Source organism: Phoxinus phoxinus (assembly GCF_949152265.1).
Source record: "Phoxinus phoxinus genome assembly, chromosome: 10".
Taxonomy (NCBI): domain Eukaryota; kingdom Metazoa; phylum Chordata; class Actinopteri; order Cypriniformes; family Leuciscidae; genus Phoxinus; species Phoxinus phoxinus.
Genome location: NC_136885.1, coordinates 28,617,786 through 28,636,930, shown reverse-complemented (window position 1 = coordinate 28,636,930; position 19,145 = coordinate 28,617,786). Strand labels below are relative to the sequence as shown.

General features: G+C 36.4%; 1 protein-coding gene across 2 annotated transcripts; it reads right to left on the bottom strand.

The window, feature by feature from the left end:
* Positions 1–378: 378 nt before the first annotated feature.
* On the bottom strand, positions 379–19,144 carry trmt11 (tRNA methyltransferase 11 homolog). Of its 2 annotated transcripts, XM_079624638.1 has the most exons (14): positions 18,834–18,995; positions 18,557–18,622; positions 18,390–18,463; positions 15,806–15,887; positions 15,621–15,713; positions 15,351–15,485; positions 14,849–15,005; positions 13,581–13,661; positions 13,294–13,458; positions 12,975–13,047; positions 11,816–11,950; positions 6,606–6,726; positions 3,206–3,360; positions 379–847 (listed from the first exon to the last, which is right to left on the bottom strand). In XM_079624638.1, the coding sequence occupies exons 1-13, from the start codon at positions 18,927–18,929 to the stop codon at positions 3,226–3,228; spliced, it is 1,413 nt and encodes a 470-aa protein (XP_079480764.1). In that variant the 5' UTR covers positions 18,930–18,995; the 3' UTR covers positions 379–847; positions 3,206–3,225. The 2 variants fall into 2 exon arrangements, with proteins under 2 accessions (XP_079480764.1, XP_079480765.1); XM_079624639.1 differs by lacking the exon at positions 379–847 and having other exon boundaries at positions 3,089–3,360; positions 18,834–19,144.
* Position 19,145: the final 1 nt, after the last annotated feature.

The window sequence follows — 19,145 nt, the reverse complement described above, 5'->3', positions numbered from 1 at the left end:
CTCGTGAATATTAATTAGCTTTAGCCTTACATAGCCAGACCTTCAGACTGACGACAGAAGCTTTCATTGGCCAAGGCCGTCTGACTGACATCTAAAGCAACCAATCACAGTTCGTTTTGTTCCTCATCATGTTTAGGGGTGTGAAAATCTAACATTGACGTCCCTACAATTACAGAATGTGTGTAAAACTCTTGGATGTATTTTAAAGAGTCTATGCCATGAATTTCAGATACTTTTGAAAATCCAGCATTTAGTTGATCCTGATAAGCGCTCATGTCACAGTTGTAAACACGACGGCTTTCTTCTTCCATGAGGGGATTTGGCATCACAGCGGCTTTGTTTTCAGGTGGGCAGTTAAAGAATGTGACACACAAATGTAGAGCTTAATTCTGGTATGTATTTCCCCCTTTTTAAGATCCAATCAATTCATAAACAACTAAAATTCATTCCAGCCTTATATTTCTTGTTGAACAGGCTGTTTTACAATGAACTGTCGCATTGAGGAAGGAACATGGTTGCAAACAGCAGTTCATGTCATCTTTAAATAAATAGTATGTCATGTAAAAATGGCCCAAAAATTTAGACTGAGAGAGTGAGAATCACAACACAGCTTAACAAGACACAGCTGAAAACGTAAGGAATCATAGAGCCAGAATAACAAACTCCTAACACCAGAGTTTGTGAGTAAACATTCAATGGACACAAAGTGGCCGAGTTCCAGAGAGAAATTAATGAACACAACAAGCTTAGACTCATCTGTTCCTCTGAAGGGTTTGTTTGTGTAGGCCGGAGGAGGTAAAGGGAAGATGGGAGTGAGGTGGGCCTTGAGTAGATCTTCACAGGGAACCTGAAAAAACACCAATCGCACAAAAAAAGCAGACAATGTCTTCACTTTCTGTTTTGCAGGTTGATACAGATATCACACAAAACCAAACGTGTTGATGAAAAAGGACATGAGCACATGCAGACCATATGACCATATGTTCCACTTTTTCCTAAACATCCATTGTGCGCGTGTGGGTGAACGGGCAGCATATTTGTTTTGCTGCAATTATGAACCTAATAAAACTGACTCAAAGATCTCTTAAGGCTCTGCGCTGGTGAGAGCCCGTGAGGTTATTGTTTTCGCTGGTTATTAGTTTTATTAGCTGTTCGTGAGCACCCCATGTAAACTGCACAGCTCATTTAAAAACAAAAGGGAAATGTTGGGTATTAGAGTCAATTTAGATATTTTTAAGCACTTATAACTGAAAACATCCAGCCCTGGCAGAACTCTAACACCAAGATAAATAATATTAAAGGCACAGTGCGGTTTCGCAGCTAGAGGTCGCTTATTCAAAACAATAACAAAGGCGTAGCTTGATGACGCTGTGAATGAGCGTGGAATCATGGGAGTTGTCGTCTTTACCTCCAGAGCCGAATGAAAGCAATTCGACGGGACTCGGGCAGAAATCAAGTTCATGGATGAGCTATTGTATTAAAGTTTTGTTAACATTACTGAGGTATGAAGCAGGCGGGGCAGAGAGCCTGGGACATTTTACGCTGCTGTTTTTATTATGCTTATATGCCAATTTATGCTGATTTTAATATTAAAGTTACGTTTAACGTTCACCTCCTCCTCCCCCGAATTTGAACTTGATTACACTTAAGTTTGATCACTAAAATTCACATTATTTAATTCTAAGGAAATTGAGGATAGCGCAGATATGATGTCATTGAAGGCGTCGCAATGACACAGGCCGTTACACTGGTTAAAAAAGCTGATTCCTCTGGATTTAAACAATGTTGGAAACATTTGGGATAGTGCAAGTGAACAATATATATAACTTTGTTCATATTTTTTTTTAAGGATGTATTATGTTGATCAAAACAGTATTATATTACAGTAAAGATTTTATACATTGTTACAACCAAAAAAATAAATGCTTTTATGTTGAACTTTATTTAAAAAAGTATCACGGTTTCCATCAAACTATTAATTGTTTTCAACACTGATAAAAATCATAATGTTTCTTGAGCAGCAAATCAGCATATTAAAATTATTTATATTTATATATTTATATTAGAACGAAATAGAATGATCATGTGACACTGAAGAAAGGAGTAATGATGCTGAAAATTCAGCTTTGAATCACAGGAATAAACTACGTTTTAAAATGTTACATGTTTCCATACAAAATATATATTTTTTCCGCTAACCTAGAATAGTGATTATAGGATGGTCTATATAAATAAAAGGAATTTAGATATTTTATAACTAATGAACACTGAGGAACAATGGTAACACTGGAGAGAAACTCCAACGACATGAACGTAACTCCGCTACAATTTTCCACTAATTGATTTGTTAACTTGTTCGCGACAGTTTACAGTCTGTTTTTCATTCATAACACTTTTATGCAAAAACAAAACAAATCCCAGCTCATCTTATAATGGAAAGTGGGTTTCGGCCTAGAATAGTTCTGAGGCTTTTCACTTCATCAATCCTCTACAGGGGAGAGTTGAGGAATGGAAGGATGCTTATCTCCTTGATCCATTTCATTTCTGCTTACTCTAAAGAATGCCTGAATTAGGAAAAAAGACAGAAACTAGAAATAGGAATTGTGCCAGAACACAATATCACCGTTTTACAATGTTTGGGATCAGACTTAGTAATGCAAAATGAACAGCAATGACAGCTCTCTCCTAATAAAAACATGCATCTTGTGCAGTTTATGACATCACATGTTAAATCTCTGCCTAAGATCTCTCTTTATTTTCATAGGAGATCTTAATTATGTTGAACTAGGCGGCTCTCTTTGAGGCGAGTTTAAGTCTAAGACAGATTCATTAGTCAGATGTCAACCTGACCTGGTATAAACTCTTTAGGGAGTTTAGATAGCAGGCCCAGCGCTCCATCTTCCACTGCACACGTCCAGTAGGCACATTACATTACACCCCTACATCTTCCCACTTCGCAAGCACTCTGAGAAACAGGTATTACGCTAATCCCTGTCGCCAATCTATCTTCAACACATATGGCTAATGCTGCAACAAATTCAATCGCGTCTGCAGGGCTCGCTTTAGAGAGGAGAAAGATAAAAAGAAGTGAAGTAAACTGATAACAAGTTATTTTATTGAAACAACATATTTACATGTACCGGTAACAATTAAGTTATAAAAAAAGATTATTAAAAAGTATCAAAACAAAAATACAATTTAAAACCTTTTTTTTTTCTTCACTTTTTAATCTTCATTTCTTGGGGTGGCTTTGCTGCCGTTCTTCTTTGTGAGACCACTGAAGTATTTCTCTCTGAAAGAGTTGTGACCATGGTATGAGGTGAAGCGAGGGTCAGCAAGGTGCACTAGTGTGTCAGAATCCTGCAAGAAAGCATTTTAAACAGTTTAAATAAAGAACAACAGACAGAAAGTGCAGGATTCAGGCAGTTCTTCAATGGTGGGGAGTTGAAATGATGCATATTCATTTTTAAACAACAGAAAAGTAATGTTTTAACTTCAGAAGAGTGATTTTGTCAATACAAAATCAGGGTTATTCCACCAAATATTGATTTCTTAACTCTTCAGAAGTTAAATATGAACTTGTTTTCTTTGCATCATTCGAGAACTAAAACCACATCTATTTTGAATAATACAATTTTCTTGAGCAGCAAATCAGCATATAAGAATGATTTCTGAAGGATCATGTGACACTGAAGACTGGAATAATGATGCTAAAAAAATAAACTTTGCATCACAGGAAAGCAGTGATTTTTTAAATGTATTAAAATAGAAAATTATTGAAATACAGAAATAAATATTCATTAACTGAAATACAGGTGAAACTCGAAAAATTTGCTAAAGTTAATTTATTTCAGTAATTCAACTTAAAAAGGTGAAACTAATATATTATATAGACTCATTACATGCAAAATGAGATATTTCAAGTCTTTATTTGTTATAATTTTGTTGATTATGGCTTACAGCTTATGAAAACCCCAAATTCAAAATTTGAATATTGTGAAAAGCTGTAAGCCATAATCATCAAAATTATAACAAATAAAGGCTTGAAATATCTCACTTTGCATGTAATGAGTCTATATAATATATTAGTTTCACATTTTAAGTTGAATTACTGAAATAAATGAACTTTTGCACGATATTCAAATTTTATGAGTTACACCTGTAATATTACACAATATTACTGTTTTACTCTATTGTTGATTAAATAAATGCAGCCTTGGTGAGCATAATTCTTTCAAAAATATATATATATATAAACATTTTTTTCCATGCTTTTGACAGGTACTGTACATTAAAAACAAAAGGCACGCTAAAGAAAAATGGCAGCCGCAGAAACAGGCATAAATGTTTGGCTTAGTACAGCACACTTTTAAGTTTTCCCTTCAGTCAAGTGCCTAATGACAGACAGCAGAGTGTTAAGTTCCTCAGATTTTCCTGCTCAGAGTGGAGGCCAGGATCTTAAGCAGAACCTGCTGGAGGGAAGCACACTGCGCGCGGGCTAACGAGGTGGCAGAAAGACTGAGCTCAAAGTGATGACTCCAGATCTGGGCCTGCAAACCATCAACGGCACCTTCTACAACACACTCCCTTCTGCCAGTCAGCAAGGACTCAGTTCAGGTCACACGCGCCGAGCCCTTAGTTTACAACACAACTTGCGCAAGACAGACCACACAAGCCCACAGGAACAGACCCTAGTGTCTGTAGCGGCCTAAGTGGGCTGTAATGTCAATCAGAATTACAGGATGAACAAATGAAGAAAAAAAAGCAGAGATTCTCATGCAACAGTCACAAAATGTCAAAGTCCTATTTCACTCCACAAATAGAAAAAAAAAAAAAAAAAATCATATTTTTGTATGAAGAACATGGCTTATGTTCATTTAGCCTATTCAGCCTCCCAGGTATACTTTCTTTATGCTATTGTGTAGCTGAATAACTGTTAATGTGTTACGTTAACATACTGGACACCTTGTTCTGTGTGCTATTGTGTAGTTGAATAATTTGCCTTTCCAAATTAAATGGCTGTTCTTGGTCTTGGATTTTGTGAAATACATTTCTAAAAAAATGCGACTTATAGTCCAGTGCGATTCATACATGTTTTTTTCCTCTTCATGACGCATTTTTTGACTGATGCGACTGATACTCCGGAGCGACTTATAAGTGTAAATCTATTTAAATCTATTTTTAAGACAATTAAATATATATATATATTTTTCGCATTATTTTCATGACAATTATGCACATTCATCCCATTCTCTCAATTCTTAGCACCATACTGTAAAAATAACAATAAAATCTTCTGACTAATGCAAATATATAAACTTTTTAAAAAGAAATTATCCTATTATTATTATTATTATTATTATTATTATTATAAAAGTCTAAATTCAATCTGTTCATCACAAAGCGATCGAGTCTCTTCCGAATAATTTGGACTAAACCGCACAATTTATATGGATTAGTTTTACGATCTCTTTATGAACTTTTTGAAGCTGTTGCATGGCTGTCTATAAAGGGACAGAAAGCTCTTAAATTTCGTCAAAAAGATCTTTATTTGTGTTTAGAAGTCTTACGGGTTCGGAACGACACAAGGGTGAGTAATTAATGACAGAATTTGCATTTTTGGGGGAACTATCCCTTTAACCAGAAAACCAAACCAATGTAGATACTTCACAAGGGGAGATGAGGACACACATATTATGGGTGCCAAAATGCAAAGTGTAAAGAGAAACAACAGAGTAAGAGATGGAAACAGAGAGAAAGAGAAGGACATAAGGCAGGAACAGGGCCTCATGGACTCAAGAGTTGTTTGACAGCACTAGACTAATGCTAGATCTGCTGAGCTCCTGAAAGTTTTGTTTTCCGTTCTAAAAATAAGCTTCACTGGGTAATATTTATCCCATAATGCAACAAGCCATGTTCCTTCTGTTTCAAAAAAAGTAACAGAACCCACGTGAAGAGCATTGTGGGAACAGTCTAACACAGCCAATCAAGGACATTAGGATAAACATACATAAACAACAAGCAGAGGACACTATTCAGATGTTTTTTCAGCTACTGCTGGACATGAGGAGAAGTTTGGCAGAGATCTCCATAATCGTACTGAGGGATCTGATGCCAAGATCACATACTTGAGCTTTGGGAAAAGGGCCAGTTTTTCACAGAAGAGACTCATTTGATAGTAAAAAAATTTTGTCTTTCGAGTTTGAAGCAAGTTCAGGAGGAAGACAAGGACAATGTATCTGTAGGTAACATATTCGTTCCAGGTTTAGAGCATAAGTCAGAGGAGACACATGTCAGTCTGCGTAGATATTCGTGAGTGTGTTTCAGGAAAGCTTTTATGGGAACAATTTGGGGTTTTGAAGTGAAGTGGCTGTCAAGTCCAAAGATGGATTATTTTCCATACAATGTGTGATTAAGTCATTAAAGCAGCTTAAAAACAGCGAGTCAACCACAGCCAGATGGCAGGTTATTTTCAGAGCATTCAAGGGCGGCGCCATAAAAGACGTAACTGTATTAAACATATTCAGGAGCACATGCCGACAGTTTGCATAAATCAAGCTCATCTTAAGAGCAAGGGGTCTTCACCCAAAAAAAGCCTCACATACCTCAGGCTCCTTGGTCTTCTCCATGGTGATGAGTCTTCGAGACGTGTGGCTGGACAGAGTTTGCTCGCAGTTGCTGATGAGAGTCAAACAAGGGTGAAGAGGCACCATCTCCTCACAGTACCTGCAGACAACAGTACAGTTTTTAGATCAGCCAGCTGCCCACTTATCAAATGAAACACCTTGATAGTGGTAGGGGATGTCACAACCATCAACTGTTATTTTCAAAATTGCACCACTGCTCACTTGTATCACATGCACCGCATAGCAATGGCTGACGTTTTTTTTTACATTCCCTGACACTTATTCCCTACTCACTTTGGAAGCCAAACAACGTTGAAGGTTACCAAAAACACTGAAGCAATGCATGAATATAGCCACATTTACATTTAAGGCTCTAGCCAAATCACCAAGGACAACATTTGACCTCTTGCTATAGCAATTACAATATCCATCTTTGTTCATTATGAAAATAACAACAACAACAACATCGTAAATATAGCGACAAAATTGCAACCACATTTGTTGGGTTCAGTGAGGGAGTCGATTGTGAACTCAGTACCGTCTCAGAACGAATAACTGACTTAAACGAGTTGGATTCAAACTGAGCAAATTCAAAGCCAAAATTCTTATGAATAACTCTGACTTTATTTTCTCAGGAAGTTGGTGTCATTTAATGTAAGTGTCTTAATACTAAAATGTTTTATAATTACTGTATTGCAAGTGTTTTGACCATTTGCATCACTTGCTGGTTTGGAAATGTCACAGTGAAACAAAAAAAGTTAAAGGATAATTCCGGTATTTAACACCTTGAGTCTATATTGTAGTTTGTTTTGGATGAACAAGAGTGGTGGACAACATTTTTTTGACAATGGTTCCTCTCTCGAGTTTTTGACTATAATAGAATTGGCCATGGACCCATTTAACATTGGAGTCAATGGGCATGTCCGAAAATGTCATTAAAACAGCCAATAATGTTCGTTTACAAAACTGTTAAACTCACCGAGTGGTTAGTGGTGTTCGTTGATGATTATAAACAATATATCGTCGCAATATATGATTCCAATCCGTTTATTTTGCTATAGTGGAACTATTTTTTCAGACACTTCACAACCGTGTAACTTTCGCTCAATATTTGAATCTGAAGCGTTAGCACACTCCCGACCACTTGATGGCGATAACCGATGTTTATGTCTCGCGGGACACTCACGGTCACAGTCGAGTTCAACTTCATATTGCACTGGTCAGTGGTCACGTCTTTCAATATTTTCAAGGTTTTGTTTGTTTATTTCGCTTACTCTCCCGGAGCACAGTTGCTCTGCTCGCTAGCCTTATGAGAAACGGAAGCGAGCAAAAAGACTACATCGACCAAATGTAAACAGCCCCCTTTCCGTTTCCGGTAGCGCATTTATATTAACGAGCACTCAGTCCTTCAACAGAATTCAATGGGATTTTACAAAATGTCGAATAAAACACGACAGAAACTGTATTTCGCAACACTTTTTGTTTCTGGACATCAACTAACATCACTAATCACTCGGTGAGTTGCACAGTTTTGAAAACTAATGTTAAAGGTTGTTCTAATGACATTTTCGGACATGCCCATTGACTCCAATGTTAAATGGGTCCATGGCCAATTCTATTATAGTCAAAAACTTGAGAGAGAGGAACCATTGTCAAAAAAATGTTGTCCACCACTCTTGTTCATCCAAAACAAACTACAATATAGACTCAAGGTGTTAAATACCGGAATTATCCTTTAACTTTAAACCGGGTGCACACTGTGAGATTTATAATAGTCCTTTGTGATTGTTGCTTGTCAGACTGTACGAACATGATCATCGCTGTGAGCCATGACACACTGTAAGATCTTAGTTGTCATTAATGTCACTGCATGACAGTCAAGACGTGTTAAAAACGGACGCATGCAGGAAAACTTGTCTGGAGTTTTACATCAATCAATCAATGACATGTTCGGTGATGTGAGCAGCAAACACGGGATTGAAATGGTGGCTACAAAAGTAACGTACATTTTGGTTATGGCTTCTCTTGAAAAACGAAGACAATTTGACGGTCGTAGGAAAAGTTACACTGCAGGATTGCGAGCCAAATCTTCACACACTGCCAGAATTTTGTCTGAGGTAAAATTTGATCTCAACGGTCATTAATCGGCTGTCGGTGAACATGTCAAACTAATGATGAAAGATTACCTTTTCAACGTAATTGCGTACTACATGACGTCACGAATGCGCATCACAGAACAGAGCAAGGCGAGCAGTTCTGCTTATAAAACTTTAACTTTTTTATTTATTTTTTTAAATGACCGATCGTTTCGCTAGATAAGACCCTTATTCATAGTCTGGTATTGTTTAAAGCCCTTTGAAGCTGCACAAAAAAAAAACTGTCATTTGGACCTTGAACCGTTTGGGTCCCATTGATGTCCATTATATGGAGAAATGTTTTCATCAAAAACCTTAATTTATTTTCGACTGAAGAAAGAAAGACATGGACATCTTGGATGACATGGGGGTGAGTAAATTATCAGCAAAAGTTTTTTTAAAGTGAACTAATCCTTTAAGTATTGCGACTAAATTACTTGGTATCTCTCTGATTGGTTTAGAACAAATCTACAAAACTAGATGTCTTAGTAAAGCCATGAAAGTTATATCAGATTATAGGTACCCTCTGTCTCAAGAGTTTGAGCTTTTACCTACGGGTCGGAGATTTAGGATGTTTTTAAGATTTTTTTTTTCAGTAAAGCTGAACTGTACATTGCTTGTTTATGTGTAAACGCATGTTGAAATGTTGCTGTGTGCAAGAAAAACCAGTGTTCTTTAAAGGCCGATTTAAAGAATTAATAATTGACGAAACAACATATAATCGCAAATGGTGACTAGATTGTTGCCACATTTTTTGTTGCATTTCTGACCATTTTTTTTTTTACAATCTGGAGCCATGCCGCAACTATGCGAAACACTGAGAACATCCAAACTATTCATTGTTCCAAGAGGCTGTGAAGACAGTTAGTAGGGACATTTACTCAGCAGGGAGTTGAGCTGGTGGGCTGTTAACATTCACGTGCTGACAGACGCGTTCGCACGCACCGACTCCCTTCATTTTTCAGACGATTACGTAAATATGACTAGTGCCTGAAATCAATGAAAAAAATCGTTCCGAGGGCTGCTAGCTGTAGCTGAACCTCATCCACACAAAGCCACTGATCCACAAACCATTGCGCACACGCAGTTAGCTCCGTTTCAAACAAATCATAAATTATGTGCCCTCTTTTCAACGGACCTGACAAAGCAAAACAAGGAGCCATACAAAGCATACATATTCTCCATCGTACTGTTTACATGGAGCTACTCCTGTCACCTTGGAGAAATGTCTAACAAATGTCAGCTTTCCAGTAAAGGGCCCTCTGGAGAACTCTGTCCACAGAAATCACCTGACAGAATCACATTTCTGAATATAGGGCAATGAGTCAGAACAGACTAGAGCATTATGGGAACTAATGACTGACTAACGTCCCATGTGGATTGCACTCATCTCTGCTTTCTCTTCATGACGTCCATGTCCTGTAAAAGAGATTATTCTTCTGTTTGCAACAATATGCAGTGGTAACAAAACAATTAAAGTAAAGGTCAAAGATGTGTCATTTGAAGCAAAAGACTCACTTTTCACCATCATGTTGATGTCTACATCACTGTGGACACCATTCAAAATACATTAGGATGTTACTCTATCATCCCTCCTTTAACTTTGTTTGTTACGACTGAACTGTTGCGTCACCAGAAATCGGGAAATCTTGACATTTACTATGGCAGATGTGTTTTCATCTGGTCTGGGGATGGATTGTGAACATTCTCCACAGGATGAAGTGGATGAATCGGATACTGAGGGCTGTTTCCACTTCTAACTGTTACAAGGGTAATCAACATCGAAGCCCCAGATTCCAGCGGCAGTCATCCGCTCCTCTGACACCAAATTTATAAACACAAGAGTTGCTATACTAAGGCCAGCTCTGAAGATCGTTCACGACGCCAGCGCCTCCTTGTGGTGGATGTTACTGATCGTCCTCACTTAAATCTTTTCTGTCTGTCAGGAAACTCAAACATCTTCTGAACCGTCGGCCAGACATGCTAGAGTTCAGTTCTGTCAAGTTTGGTTCTGACACTTTATCTTGGCGTGTGTATTCTGATTTTTCCCGTTAGTCTCTCTTGTGCTCACCAAGGATGTATTTATTTGATCAAAAATACAGTACTATTGTGAAATATTATAAAAAATTAAAAGAACTGTTTTCTATTTTAATATATTTTTCAATATTTTTTCCTATGATGCAAAGCTGAATTTTCAGCATCATTACTCCAGTCTTCAGTGTCACATGATCCTTCAGAAATCATTCTAATATGCTGATTTGCTGCTCAAGAAACATTTATTATTATTATCAGTGTTGAAAACTGTCAACTGTGTTTAAAAATATTTTGTGGAAATCGTGATACTTTTCAGAACAGCAAAAACTTTTATTTATTTTAAATACAATTTTTGTAACAGTAACATTATAAATGTCCTTACTGTCACTTTTGATCAATTTAACACATCCTTGTTGAATAAAAATTATATATATACACACACACTTTTTATTTTTTATTACTAACCCAACATTATGGAATGGCAGTGTGAATCAAACAAGTATTTTGTTAACACTTTGACATGAATGAAAATATAAATAAAAAATTGTGTGATACATGATTTTATCAGCACAGATGACACAAGCTAAATTCATGATTGTTGGCATCAGCAATCCTGAGGGAGTGAATCCCGTAACTTCATGATGTAAAATCTGTCTACAAGTGAGATGGAGGTGAGGTAAAGGTGTAGATCACAAGCAGCGGGTCATTTGAGTCACTACTCTTCTCGGGCCCTGTAATCAGTGGATAGCACGATCTGTGGACACTGCTGTTTGTGGTCAGTGGAAAATACCCCACTGCTTCACACCTGCTTCACTGCTGGGCTGACCGCAGGTCAACAAGCCTGAGCAGGTTTAACACCCTCCACTGAAACAGGGGGCTTGAGCTACTGATATGCTTTGAGCTCATATTTACAGACATAAGAAGGTACAAGATAGCCCCCTAGTGACTGATTCAGAACACATATGCTATATCTGATGTAGACAGTGCATGTGACCATTCAGCCTGATTAGATTTACTTACTCTGGTCTGTAGATTGGTAGCCAGTAGACGAGACGTCCACCTAAAACCAAGTGGTGGGCTGCAAAATTCAAGAGGTCGGCAAAGATATCACTCAGATGATAAGCCATTGAAACAGGGACGTGATTATCTCCAGAGCTGCATTGGGATATGAAACAAAAAAGATATAATCAATAGAAGAAACTCAAGAGTGATAGTTCACCAAAAAAATAGAAAGTCCTTAATTTACTTGCAGTCAAGTTCTTCCAAAATTGTTTCTTCCATGGAACAGAAAAAAAACTAAAAACTAGATACATTTTTGAATGTGCTGGTCGTTCTTTTTCATGCAATAAATCGGGACAGAAGGTTTGAAATTTAAAATTTGGTCAGTGGTGTCCTTTTTGAAAAAATATATAGTTCTTATGCGAATGCAATAAGCGGAAAAGGGTGACTGATACATTGCCTTTTGTGTTTCACGCCAAAAAGAAAAATCACATGTATTTGAAACAACATAAGAACTAGTTTCCAATACACTGAACTATCCTTACATTGAACTCAACATCAATGATCATTTTCTATTGATAATCAAATCAAAGATAATCAAATGTCTCAAAAAGATAAGAAATGTCATATGAAATGTTTTAATTACCATTCAAAAGTTGTCAGAATCATTTTTGCAAATAAATCAATCAAATAATATAAAGACATGTATAGCGTTTCAAAAGATTTATATTTCAAATAAATGCTGTTTTTAAACATTCTATTAATTAAAGAATCATGAAAAAAAAAATCAACACAATGGTCATAAGAAATATTTCTCTAGCAGCAAATCAGCATTTTAGAATGATTTCTGAAGGATTATGTGACACTAAAGACTGGAGTAATGACTGCTGAAAACTCAGCTTTGCCATCACAGGAATAAATTACATTCAATGTATTTTTTTTATCAAATAAATAAAATAAGCATAAGAGACTCTTTCAAAACAAAAAAAACAAAAATCTTACCCTGATTCCCCTTACCCAAAAGACCCCAAACTTTTGTATGGTAGTGTAATTGTATAGTTTTGTACTATTTGTTGAGCTAGTAGTGAGGCAGTAGGCTTATTTGATGACTGGCTCACATCTAAAGAGTGTTTCAAGTGGTTCTATTAAAAATGCAGGTGGATAAATGTGATATGCTTACAAATCCTCAGGAGGTTTGATGATATCTTTATTAGATCCCGTTCTCCTTGTGGACTCACGAATACCATATGGAGCTGCGTAAGGGAAACGAAAAACACTTGAAGCTTCAAAACAACAGTTAACGGTAACAAATAAAAACAAATGTGACTTAATGGTGAAGTGTGTCATTTCTACGCTACTAAAAATTCAGCTTAAGCTACAGTAGTAGCGGTGTTTTGGAACCTGGTAGCTGGTTTTTAGCTTGCAGGTATACCATAGTATTTTAACATAAAAAAATGACACTCTTCACCTTTAAAGGCCTTCAGTTTGTAGGAACATACGGTCTGTAATGATGCCATCAAACAGTGGGTTTTTTCTCCAAACCGCTTTGGAAGCATCGGACACCATGACATCCACGTAGAGACTCTCATTCCCATACTGCCGCAGGTTTGCTCTGATGTTCTCATCTGGTCCTCTCCATTTCTGATCCTTCCTGCTGGCTTTTCCTGCAACAGATTTAAATGCTCAAAGGTGCACACTCACAGCAAACTTACAGACTAAACCTACAGTACATTGTGTGGAAAACTAGAAGGAGAAAATGTTAGTGATGGCTTTAAAAAAAACATACCGATTCCATGGATAGTGTTATAATCGATGTCTGTCCCACAAACATAAGCCCCAAAGTGTGAACACGCTACCAGAAGACTACCTGAAAAACAAAAGAGGAACACAATGATCATGAGAGAATTAAATACCGTAAGAGGAATGGAATATATCTGACTATAGATCTTTATATATGCTTGACACTTTAAAAGTACGGCCTATAAGGATTTCCAGCCATCCAGAGAGTTTTCAACTAAATAGCACATCTGGCCGGCAGATCTCAGTGCATGTGGTGACAATAGACATATGATAAAGCCTGGCAACATCATGGCACGCTACAATTTAACAGTGAGCCTCGCAGCTCTGAAAGAGAAATGCAGCCCCATGCTGTTTAGAAACCAGCAATGCTTCGTTTGACTAATGACACTCGAAAGTGGTCCTTTCAAAGTCAAAAGAAAGAGTAAAAGTGGGCCAACTGAGATGGAAAAGTGAAAATTCTTGTGAGCCATCACAAAAGATTATATTAAAATCTGATCCTGGATCCTGTTAGACACAAATAAGAAACAGAATATGATGGCACAAATCCTCAATCATCCAGACAAGCTGTCAGATTTGATTTCACTCAGAACGAGACAAACACCTGCTTCAGTTTGGCCCAAAATTAAGAGTCAAAACTTTGATCTGATAAACAACCTGCCAAACAAACAATCTACAAGACTAAATGATTAATAAAGATATCAGATTTTATAAATTTGTTGGATGAGAAACTTATACTGTCACTGAAAACTAGTATGAAAAGTAAAAGAACCTTCAATATAAAGTCAATAAAGAATGAAATAGTACTTAATTGATAAAATAATTCTTCCACCAAATGATAAAGTTCATTAACTGTAGGCTCTTTAGGATTGACAAGCAACATAACGAAGCAAAGAATATAGTATTCTGGAAAATATTAAATTTATGATGCCTTGGTTAATATAGAATTTAAGCGATGGCAAGTTAAGATATTAATAAATGAATACAGAAAGGATCCATTAAATTTATTAATTCTAAATTCTATTTGAACTTGTTTTCCAAATGTACCAAATCAGCATATTAGAGGATCATGTGACACTGAAGACTGGAGTAATGCTGAAAATGCAGCTTTACCCTCGCAGGAATAAATAGAAAACAGTTATTTTAAACTATAATGATATTTCACAGCATGACTGTTTTACTGTGTTTTGATCAAATGAATGGGGAGCATAATAGACTTCAAAACCTTATATCTGCACTGCTCAGACTTTTCCTCACCTGTTCCAACAAAAGGATCGTAAACCAAATCATCAGCCTTTACTCTGGCATGATTGGCCATGATGAAAGAGAGGCCAGCGTCCATACTAGTGTTCCCAATGAAATGTCTCTTCTTCACGCTGTGAGAGCGAATTAATTCTCTCTGACCATCTGCAATCTAAAGAGAAAACCTATTTAACATTTAAGAGTTGATACAGTATGTTACCTCTAATTTCAAGAACATCATTCAGCTTTAGTATCTAGGGCACAAATCAAGCATTTTACAAATCCATACAATCGTCAAATGTGAAACCTTGCACATATCACTAAAGAAACATTAGGAACTATACGGTTATCCGGACCACACGTGTGTCTTTTAGTCCCGTATAGTCCATATAGTCATCCCTGATTGGTCTTAACCCCAGTGACGGGTAGGTTTAGGGGCGGGGTTAGGGGTAGGCCATCATGTGGTCCGGATAACCGTATTGTACCAAACATTATATATCTGGAAAGAGTTGCTCACCCATCTCCCAAAATACAAATGGAAAGGATCTTCTGGGATGTCATTAGGATCAGAGCCATAATCCTCCAACAAACAGAAAATATGTTCTGGATCCTTTAGATTGACCTTCCCTTCAAATGGCAGGAAGTCTAGAGCCTGTGTCAAAAATAATTAAGACATTCAAAAAATTGCAATTGAAGCTGTTACTAAATTAACACTAATTATGGACTGTATGCCACAGAATTAGGCATTCGAAGCGTACAAAGGTGTAAAATACAGTAATATACTCACATCAATCTTATTGATTCTGTCCTTAAACTCTAACGTTTTGTTGAAAGTGTAGACATTGATCTTATAAGTTGAATTCTGTTGTAGATATGGAGCCTGTGAAGAATTCATACGAGACAGTTTATTCAGAGATACACTGTAAATTCAAGGACACATTGTACTTTACTGTGAGGGAAACATGAACAAACCATGCTTTCCGCTGGATACGCCAACAATGACCTCCTCAACTCGTCTGTTGTTCTTCCATGACCCCAAAGTTCAAAAGCAGACCTTGAAATTGAAATCAATATTAAACTTAACATAAATCCAGCAATTTAATAAATGTCACTGTTTTTATTGATTTATCATAGTTTATTTTACAATAAGGTTTCATTTGATAACGTCAGTTAATGTGTTAGCTAACGTGCTAACGAGCATTATACTTTTTGCAGTATTTATTCATCTTTGTTAATAAAAATACAATGTTCACTCTTTGTTCATGCAGGTTCACAGTGCCTTAAAGGTTCACCCAAAAATAAAAAAATCTGTCCTCATTTACTCACCCTCATGTAGGGCTGTAAACGATTAATCGAATCCAAAATAAAAGTTTGTATTCACATAATATATGTGTGTATTGTGTATAATTATTTTGTATATATAAATACACACACATGCATGTATACATTTAAGAAATTTTTTTTATTTATATATAAAATAGTTCAATTTATATATAATATAAATCATATAAATATATATATGCAGTATATAAATGCAAATATTTCTCAAATATATACATGAATGTGCGTGTATTTATATATACAAAATAATTATACACAATACACACAGATATATTATGTAAATACAAACTTTTATTTTGGATTCGATTAAGCACGATTAATCGTTTACAGCCCTACCCTCATGTTATTCCAAACATGATTGAATGTGTTTCTTTTAAACACAAAAGAAGATATTTTGAAGAATATGGGTAACCAAACAGTTGATGGGCCCCATTGAATTCGATAGTATGTAAAAAGAAAATACTATTGAAGTCAAATAATCAAACAATAATCATCAAAATATAATCTTTTGTGTTCAGCAGATGAAAGAAATTCATTTATATTTGGAACAACTTGAGGGTGAGAAAATGACAGAATTTTCATTTTTGGATTAGTAAACGGTGGAAATAACAAAATATTGTTCTTTGTTAAAGTTAACTAATGTTAGCAACAAATGAAACCTTGTTATAATATTGACAAAAACACCCATGTTTTCATCCATGCAATATTCACACATTGGGCCTCATTCATGAAACATTCGTAAATATACGAGTAAATTTGTGAGTGATCTGCGCGTAAAGAGACCTTCCCGAAAATTCTTCTCCTGATTCACAAATACTTCGTAAACGTCAGATGTGATAGTGAAACGTGTGTGTGTGTGTTATGAATTCCAATCTGTCGTAAATGGGACGCGCGTTCACGCTCATTCTCAATTACCATAAATCCCGCCCATTAAATCCGACTGACAACTATATATGGGCATCATACTATGACACCAAACGAAGGATTTCAACATGTCTTCTTAAAAGCGAATGAAAAATAAAAATTTCTCATTATCAGATAATATTTTATTATCAGAAGTTCATTCAAAACGCCACATAACAGGGCCGGATTAACCATTGGGCAATTGCCCAGGAGCCCAGGACATCTAAGGGGCCCTGGGCACCGTCAAATATTATGTCAAATATTATGATTAAAATGTCTCCACGATCTGCTTTTGAATAAATATCGTAGGATCGTGCATTCTATCAGTTTGCAGTTCTGGCGCCTCCGTCTCAACATAGCCTACTGTACAGCGCGACGTATATTCACATGAAATGCAGAGGAACGGGACACTGTAGTTTATAAAAATTAATTATTTGCATGTGCTTTAAAGCCTTGCCGGTTAAACATGTCATTCGCTGCTGATGCGCTGTTCTAACGGGCGCTTTTCTGAGCGCAATAACGTTACACCCGCCGACGCACGCATGCACTAAAAGCCTACAGCGCCTGTTATTTCAAGCGTACATAGTGGCGTATCAGGTCCTAAAAAAAGCAAGCTTGGCAGATATTACAGATGCAGTTACTGGAGTTTCATCTGTTAATCGAACAGTCCCAGAAGTGAAGAGAAAATGGTTCGACATGAAGCTCGACTGCAAAAAACGAATTAGTTCACTTCGAAAAAATATAGCCCAGCCCTATTGAGCAATTAATTATGTGATTAAAGTGTTCCGTTTGCAGATGCTATTACTGGCTCTTATAATAAAAGTAAAAAGAAAAAACATATGTAATTAATATAATAGCTATTTTTTCAAAATGCTGTGTAAATATGTCCCCGATTAAGGTGAATTAAAATGCAGGCTTATTAATGAGCAAAACGTTCGGAAGTTAAACGCACTATTTACACGTGGTTGGGAGCAGGTGTAGATTTCTTTCGTACCAACTAACATTTGGAAAATACGAACATTTTAATGAATCCGAAAATTTACGCCAGAACCACTTTACACACGATTTACACAAGAATTCGTTCTGCTCGTGTTTCATGAATGAGGCCCATTGATCTTAAGCCAATAATTGACTACATTCAAATATATGCAGAGTTCTGACTGGTCATGGGGTCACTGAATCATATGCAAATTAACTCAAAAATGAGGGTAAATAAATATTTCTGAGTAAATGCAATTAGATAAATATTTATACTAGTTTGTCATCCTAAGCATTTTAAATGTTATTTAAATAATAAAATATTACAACCTACTTGCCACAAACCGTTCTGGACATGACACTCCGTATATCATCTTCTGATAAGCCATTTAGTTGCCAAAAGGGGGACTTATGAGGAAAAAGTTATACTTGTTAGAAAATAAAAAACAACTTAAAGCAAATTCCTTATGTCAAGTAAAAAAATATATATAATAGCATTACCTTTTCTATGAATGTTTCTGATGTATCAAATGACTGGTTCCTTAGAGACAGCAATGCTTTTATTTCCTGCAATACATAATTCAAATTGCGATTCATGAATGTTTACCAAATACAGTTCAAAATAAAATATTTAACAATACAATATTGAACTGAGCTGTGCATAAAAAATAGTATGAATAACGAGCTCATTAGTTCAAAATTCACTCTGACAGTTTAATCCAATAAATAAGCATTTTGACACAAAGGTCTAAGTGTACTGAAGGTTTACAGTTTGTACCGGTAATCTAAAATCGACGTTATCGTGTGCCAGATGAAGTAAATATTGTCTGCAGCACGCCCGACCAGAGTGGAGCGCCATGTTTGTGTGCAACATTCAACATCACCCGATGGTATATTATGCCCGTAACAAACGTTCCTATTTGGCATCCCCGTGGCCCGTACGTAAATCGCCGGCGTGAAAATCTCCTAAAAGGATTAGATAGTTGCATTTTTCAATGCCATAGTCATACCCATGAGTAAAATTAAGTAAATTGCCTATGTGCTCGACTGCAGAACGGTCTCTTCGTGGAAGCCGATCATGGTTTGCCCT

Excerpts from the sequence above, each read along its gene's own strand:
- trmt11 (XM_079624639.1), bottom strand. The coding sequence starts at position 18,929 with ATGTTGCACACAAACATGGCGCTCCACTCTGGTCGGGCGTGCTGCAGA. Across the intron at positions 13,459-13,580 it reads TAACACTATCCATGGAATCG|GAAAAGCCAGCAGGAAGGAT; the intron begins GTATGTTTTTTT and ends AATCTGTTGCAG. Across the intron at positions 6,727-11,815 it reads CTACCAATCTACAGACCAGA|GTACTGTGAGGAGATGGTGC; the intron begins GTAAGTAAATCT and ends TGTTGTCTGCAG.